Source organism: Diachasma alloeum, unplaced genomic scaffold, assembly GCF_001412515.2.
Source record: "Diachasma alloeum isolate Michigan unplaced genomic scaffold, Dall2.0 Dall_scaffold_01032, whole genome shotgun sequence".
Lineage (NCBI taxonomy): Eukaryota > Metazoa > Arthropoda > Insecta > Hymenoptera > Braconidae > Diachasma > Diachasma alloeum.
In genome coordinates this window covers 125,920-133,544 of record NW_021681144.1, presented here as the reverse complement: position 1 = coordinate 133,544, position 7,625 = coordinate 125,920, and the positions used below count along the sequence as shown (strand labels likewise).

Genomic DNA, 7,625 nt, shown 5'->3' with positions numbered 1-7,625 from the left:
GACAGCAGAACCCGTTCCAGTTTATTATCTTCCACACCACGGGGTTCTGAGAGCAGATGCAATCATCACAAGGTTGAGAGTCGTCTTCAACGGCTCCAGCCCCACTTCATCAGGAACGTCACTCAACGACATTCTACATGCAGGTGGAAAACTTCAGACCAACGCCATGGACGTTCTAACATGGATGAGAAAGCACAGGCTTGTGTTTGGCACTGACATAGTCAAGATGTTCAGGCAAATAGGAGTTCATCAGGACGATTGGGACCTGCAGAGAATTTTGTGGGTTGACGACAACAAACACCAAATCTCCTACCAGCTCACCACCGTCACCTACGGGCTCAATTGCTCCCCATGGCTGTCTCTGAGAGTTCTCCAGCAGTTAGCAGAGGACGAGGGTCCACGATTTCCAGCAGCCGTCGAGACAATCACCAGAGGTCGTTACGTAGACGACATCTACGGCGGAGCAGACTCACCAGCAGAACTCAAGAAGATAGTATGGCAGTTACAAGGACTTTGCCAGGCAGGAGGCTTCCCTCTCCAGAAATGGAGCAGTAATTGCCCTCAGCTCTTGCATGAGCTCGGCCTATCAACAGAGGAAGAAGTCATTCAGTTTGAAGAGTCCGTCACCAAGGTACTAGGTCTGTGTTGGCATCAGTCGTCCGACACATTCCAGTACAAATCCAGAGACTTGAAAACAGAGACGATCACCAAGAGAATTGTCTCTTCAGAGATAGCCCAGATCTTCGATCCTTTGGGATTTATTGCTCCAGTCGTCGTCCAGGGGAAAATTCTCCTTCAGGATCTCTGGAAACTCAAATGCAGTTAGGATGACCCCCTCCCCCAAGAGTACATTCACCGCTGGGAGTCATTTCGCCAGGAACTCACCGAACTAGATAAAGTTGCAGTACCCAGATGGCTCAAACTCTCACCTCAGACAAACGACATCCAATTACACGGATTCGCAGATGCCTTAACAGTAGCTATGAGTGCTGTGGTCTACATTCGCACTCAGAATCTCAACAAGCCAGCCTCCACAGTTTTGGTCTGCGCTAAGACCAAGGTAGCACCGATCAAGCGCATGACTATTCCACATCTGGAACTTACTGCAACTCTCCTGTTAACTCAACTCGTAACATCAACGCAGCAGATGCTCCAGATAGACCAGGTAGAAACTCACCTTTGGTCAGACTCAGCAGTAGCTCTCCCGTGGATCAGGATTCCGGCCTCGAGATGGAAAGACTTCGTCCACAACAGAGTGGTAAAAATCCAGGAAACTCTCCCGAATGCCACTTGGAGACACGTCAATGGGAAGGAGAATCCAGCCGACTGCGCCTCCAGGGGCATAACACTAAGTCAGCTAGCAGATCATCACCTCTGGTGGACAGGACCTGATTGGATAAATCAGGACCCTGAAGACTGACCACGATCAACTATCGATGCTCCACCAATGGACATCCCAGAAGTGGCCAAACAAGCGAAACCAGCAAAATCTAACCCAGTCGTACAGAGAATCAACGAGATTGCCGAGCTCCTCAACAGATACAGCACGATGGCAAAGCTGTTAGCAGTAACAGCGCCCATCAACAGGGCCATCGACAGATTCAGGAGGCAGCCAATGCCCCCGGGATCTATCTTGACGACCAGAGAACTCAACGATGCGAGATTATTTTGGGTAAAAATAACACAACACCAGTACTTTGTTTCAGAACTCAGGGTACTTCTCAGAAATCAGCAGCTACCTAGAAATCACCAGTTAGCGAAATTCACCCCAACTCTGGACGAGGAGGGCATCATGAGACTTGGGGGACGCCTCAAGAACTCAGAACTCCATCCAGAACAGATCCACCCAATAATCTTGCCACGTCGGTCCAGATTCACCACACTCGTAATCGCAGAAGCTCACCAGAAGACCCTCCACGGAGGAACACAGCTCACCTTGGCCTACACTCGGCAACGCTATTGGATACTCGGTGGCAGGGGCACAGTTAGAGCCTACATCCTACGCTGTGCTATCTGCGCCAGACACCGAGCTAGACAGGCTCAGCAACAGATGGGTCAATTGCCCGCAACCAGAGTCTCACCAGCAAGAGCATTTCTCCACACGGGGGTGGACTTTGCAGGTCCTTTCGCCATCCTCAAGTGGAGACCCTCGAATGCTCAACCGGGATCAGTGCACATCGCAGTGTTCATGTGCTTCACCACGTCAGCAGTTCACCTAGAGCTCGTCAACAGGCAAACCAAAGAAGCCTTCCTCGGAGCTTACAAGAGATTCACCGGAAGACGAGGTATTCCAGCAGTCATGTACAGTGACAACGCCACCACCTTCGTCGGAGCAGCAGATCAACTCGAAAGGCTCTAGCACCAAGCATCTAAAGAAAATCAACGTGTTCAGGCTGCTCTCGCCACTAATGGGACTCAGTGGAGCTTCTCACCACCTTGGTGGCAAATGGGAAGCAGCAGTAAAATCAACGAAGCATCACCTCAAGAGAGTCCTGGGAACGACAACGCTAACATTTGAGGAACTCAACACAGTCTTAGTTCAGATTGAAGCCTGCCTAAACTCCAGGCCAATCTGTCCGATGTCAGACGACCCAGAAGATCTCCAGGTTCTCACCCCAGGACACTTCTTAATCGGCGAGCCTCTACAGATAGTACCAGAGTCATCCTACGTCGACGAGAATCCCCTCAAGATGAGGAGATGGAACCTCGTGACTCGGATAGTTCAGCAGTTCTGGTCCAGGTGGTCCAAAGAGTGTCTCCAACGATACCAGGCTATCTACAAGTGGAAGACACGTCAGCAGAACATCGAGGTTGGTAACATGGTGCTGATGGTCGACGATAACCTTCTACCAGCCCAGTGGCCAATCGCCAGAGTCATCGCGACTAGACCAGGAGCAGATGGGCTCACCAGAGTAGCCACAGTCAGAACGAGCAAAGCAGAAGTCGGCAGACATCAAGATGGGTCGCCTAATCTCCAGAACATCACAGCAGCCCACTCGGTGTTTGACAGACCAATCACCAAGCTCTGTCTGCTTCCTACAGACCCACCTACACCAGAACAACCTCCAGAAGAAGATCATCCAGATGATGAAGACGATCAACAGCAAGGGGACATCCAGGAACTGCAGGACTGTTAAGTATCATCTTCCATATGTTTTTTAATTTGGCAAATGATACGTCTCTCACCCTGTTTTTCTCCCCTTAGAAAGCATCAGCAGAAACCAGATCCAGTAATTCAACAACCTGATGTTGAATGCCTCCGGGGTGTTTGAAACGCAGTTAAAATTCAGTATATCAACGGTTTGACCACAGATCGGCCACTTACGAAAATCTTCGGGAAACCTCGGGTCAACGGTCAGGCCTAGTCAATCACCGAATCTCAGAGTCAGTCAGTCGTAGAGAGTCGTAGCAAATGAGTTGAGCGAGCAATATATCGTTTTTCTAAAGTTACTTTCGGTTGTCCGAACAGCGTCAGTACATCACCCGTTCGAGACATTTTGTTTTCTCAGTACATCTCCTATTTAAATTCTCAGTACAGTCTCTTATTATTCAGTATATTGTTCAGAAAATCTCTAGTATTAAATTCAGAACAGTTTGAATCAATTTAAGTGACAATTAACAGAGTGTAACAAGTGACGCTAAGGTGGTTCGATTCCACCGAATAAATCAGTATAATTTTTATAGACTCAGTGCGTTCGTTTTTCACCGGCATTTCCACTACCCCTTTCCCAATCCACCCTAAATTCAGTTTTCCCTCCAAACAAGGTTTTTAGCAAAATATCGATATTTCACTTCAATCTTGAGCTATTGTAAAGACACTAATTGGTAGGTGAATTTGGCGATATTTCTTTGATTAATATCACTGAATGTACGCTACACCGGAAAATTTTCATGCGCACTTTTTGGTAGCTCTTACACTGCTCAGCAAAAAAGATTGGAACAAAAATTTCCTTGGGGTTCCAAGATATTTTCGAAGAACGATTTTTTTCGGTGCGAAAGAAGATATGCCGACACTTAGTTTTTGGGAAATATCTCTGAATATGCAGGAGATAGAGATTTGTTTGTAATAACCTTTTTTGTAGATCTAGTTTTGCACCACAAGAAAAGTCGTTACCAAGAAAACGATATTTTGCTTTGATTCTATGATATTGTGAGAAAACTAATTGATAACTGAATTTGGCGACGTTTCATTGATGAATATCACTGGATCTATGCAAGACTAAAAATTCTTATGGGAGCTTTTTTGTAGGTCTTATTTTGCTCTACAAAAAAGATCTTAACCAAAATTTCTCTATCTCTTTTGGATTCCATGATATTTTTGAAAAACTAATTTTTTTTAGGACTAAATTTTATTTTTCTCTGCATTTCACCCCGAATCAGTGAAAGCACCAAAATTAAAAATATGTTTTCGTTGCAAAATTTCCTGAACTTTTAGAAGAGAATATAAAAAATTGAAAAAAGTTTGGGGAATGATCCCAAATGGCTGTTTGAAACTTTATTTTTGAGTTTTCCATGCCTAAATATATAGATACATAAAAATCTATATTTTTTTTCAAAAAGCTGAGAAAATTTGCGACAAAATTTATGGATTCAATTTTTTTTTGTCAGTTACAGTGGTTTGTAATTGCAATTGAAAAAAAAACAAGTTTTTAGGAGAAGAAAAAAAACAATCTTCCACATCTCCGCCAAAAATTGAGATAGAGACCTCCGGTTGCGGTCATTTTACTCCATTTGGACGATAGTTTTCGATAAAAAATAATAAAAAAACTTTCAAAATTTGAAGGCTTTTTTTTATATGCAGAATTGGCGGATTCGCTCATATAACTCATTCGATCGAGATTCTGTCTATGAGAATTCTCGGGCCCGAATTTTCCAAGTTCTTCTTTTTCGATTTTTCATATGAGAAACAAATGGAACTATAGAGGGAAGAACTTAGAAAAAGTGCATCCAAGAGTTTTCATGGAAACAATAATCAATTGCCACCATTCCAATAAATTTTCCAATAGATCTCCATACAACTCCATGAGAATTCCTACATGTTTTCCATGAGAATCCAGTAAAATTTCTCAGAAAAAGTGCTCGATTTTGACATGAAAATTTTGTGTCCTTGATAACTTATTCTGATGCATTCTCAAAGAAATCCCTGAAATAGATTTTCTCTAAATTTTGGGGAAAAATTCCTTTTGTTCTGGCACCAAGTGGATTCTGTATTATGCAACATCCCTATCCCTTTGGAACTACATGTATGTCTATAGGAAATCTGATTTTGTATTGAAATAACTAAGCAGAAAATTTTCCAATTGTTTCCGCTGAATTCGATTTTGTTTTGCATTACAGGATCCGGAAAAAATCTGAATAGAAAAATCGAAATAACGATTCTAAAGCTTTTACATTTTTCCTATCAAATGTCCGATAGTATCTGGACAAAAAATAAATAGAATAGGTCAATAGAATAGAAACCGAAATCCTATAAAAACTCCATAGAATTTTCTATAATTTTTTTTCATACGTGTCCACGCATGAAAAAATTTCATAGAAAATCCTAGCGATTTCGCTAGGACATTCTATTTAAATTCAATTAGAATTCTATTAAAATTTTATTAAAATTCTATAGCATCTCTATCAAAAATTCTACCTGTCGTTTACCAATTTCTAATTCTATTCGATATTCTATCGGGAAAAATTTCATAGATTTATAATTTGTATTGAATTTTTCTATTGAGATTTTTTCTATGAAAATTGAGTAACAATTTTTCTAGTTTTTTCCGCAGGATTTGGTTTTGTTTTGTATTACAGAATCCAAGTGAAACAAAAAATTAGAAAATTTTTGCTCAATAATTTCAACAGAAAAAATTTCTGTATAAAAAGTCAATAGAAATTGAAAATCTATTAAATGTTGCCTATCGAATATCTAATAGAAATCGGCAAAAAACAGGTAGAATTTTTGATAGAATTTCAATAGGCATCCTATAAAAATCTCATAGAAATCCTATAGAATTTGAATAAACTTTTAATAGAATTCTGAAAGAATTTCCTAGCAAACTCGCTAGATTTTCTATTGAATTTTTCCATGCGTGTACATGAACAGAAATGAAAAGAGATGAACCAAAATAGAAGCGAGTTATCCTGACGGAAAAAATTCCAGTAATATAAGTTGGTTAGAATAACAGCAATTCACGGAAATATATTATCACGTATGAGAAAATTTAATTCAACTCCATAAAAATTCTATTGAAATTCTATTGAATTTCTGTTGAAAAAATTCTATTCATTTTGTCTACTGATTTTATTGTACATACTAATAAGAAAAGTTAATAGATTTCGATTTCTGTTGGAATTTTTCTCTTGTGATTCTTCCTATTAAAATTTTTCGGTATGAATTTTCCAAGTTTCAAAACAATAGAATACAGCATGGAAAAAATCTAAAAATTTGTATCTAAGAATTTCAATAGGAAGAATCTCAAGAAATAAATTTCAACAAAAATCGAAATCTATTAACTTCTTCCATTGAATATCCAGTAGAATCAGCGCAAAAACGTAATTAAATTTTTCAACAGGAGTTCCATGAAATTACTACAGAATTCTTATAGAGTACTAATAGAAATTCCATAGGCTCTCACAGAGGAAGCACTTAAGAATTTCCCTTGAAATTTTCATGTGTGATGCAATCAAAATCTGATATAATCTCCTAGTTTATAAAGTCTTTGTTAAAATTTTTTGGCATATTCTCATAGTGATATAAGTACCTAAATTATCCTTGTCATTCAGGTTCTGTTCTGGCGAACCCGGAGCTTTGAGATTAAGTGAGTTTCCATCAGGTTGTTCCTCCTCACTCGATGAAAATCTTTTTTCTCCCACTTGCAAATCGTTATACCCTGCTCCAATTATCTGTTCAGAGGAATTAGTGGCCACTGGATGATCTGAATAGTTGTTCTTCACTGGAAATCCATCGTCACCTAGACTTGAAAGATTGGGAGCCCCTGGATCTTGGAGATGAGAGCTGCAGAATTTGAATTCCTCGTTTTTCGAGTCTTGGCACTCTGGTTTTAACGTTCTGACATCATTACCTCCAAAATGATCCATGTTGCTCACGAATTGGTCTTGTATTATTGGTCCAGAATTTTTTTCCTGTTCATTTACATTTGGAGGAACTAGAACTGGAAGTGTAGGATTGCTTTGAGCAATCACAGCATATTTGGGTTTGCTTATCGGAGCCATATAAAAGGACTTGGAATCTTTTCCACTCTTTGGGATAGTTGGAGTTGTCTGATGCATGATACTGCTTGAATCGATGACGGTTAATTGTGCATCACATTGTGAGTGCGAAATTGGCTCGTCATTCTGCTCTTCATCTCGCGCACTTGCTTCTGGAGAGATTATTACTTCTTTTAAAGTGCTACTGAATCTGGGTCCACTCATTGACTGAAACTCAGATGAGTTAGTCAGTTCATGCTGTATCGAATTCTCCGAAAGGGTTCCATCGATAATATTGTCCAATGCCGTTGGATGAGTGGGTAATTGGTTCGAACTGTCCGTTTCATTGAAGGATGATTCCTCGAGATCCACTCCTGCTGAGTCTTCCAGTTGTTGTTTGGGGACATTATCAGAGTTATCTGTGGCTGAAT

The 7,625-nt window shown here is 40.5% G+C and overlaps 2 protein-coding genes across 2 annotated transcripts in view; both read left to right on the top strand.

Annotated features, from left to right (window-relative positions):
* The window catches only part of LOC107045634, a 10,197-nt gene extending 9,371 nt beyond the window's left edge, over window positions 1-826 (top strand). Inside the window, exon 6 of the mRNA XM_015267955.1 lies at window positions 6-826. Within this exon, the coding sequence (XP_015123441.1) occupies window positions 6-826 (821 nt within the window). The remainder of the gene's footprint in view (window positions 1-5) is intronic.
* A 621-nt stretch (window positions 827-1,447) lies between these two features.
* LOC107045632 lies at window positions 1,448-2,359 on the top strand. The gene has a single exon (XM_015267954.1). It carries the CDS (start codon window positions 1,448-1,450, stop codon window positions 2,357-2,359), a length of 912 nt encoding a protein of 303 aa, XP_015123440.1.
* The last annotated feature ends 5,266 nt before the right edge of the window (window positions 2,360-7,625 follow it).

Coding starts and splice junctions, on each gene's coding strand:
- LOC107045632 (XM_015267954.1), top strand. CDS start 1,448: ATGGACATCCCAGAAGTGGCCAAACAAGCGAAACCAGCAAAATCTAAC.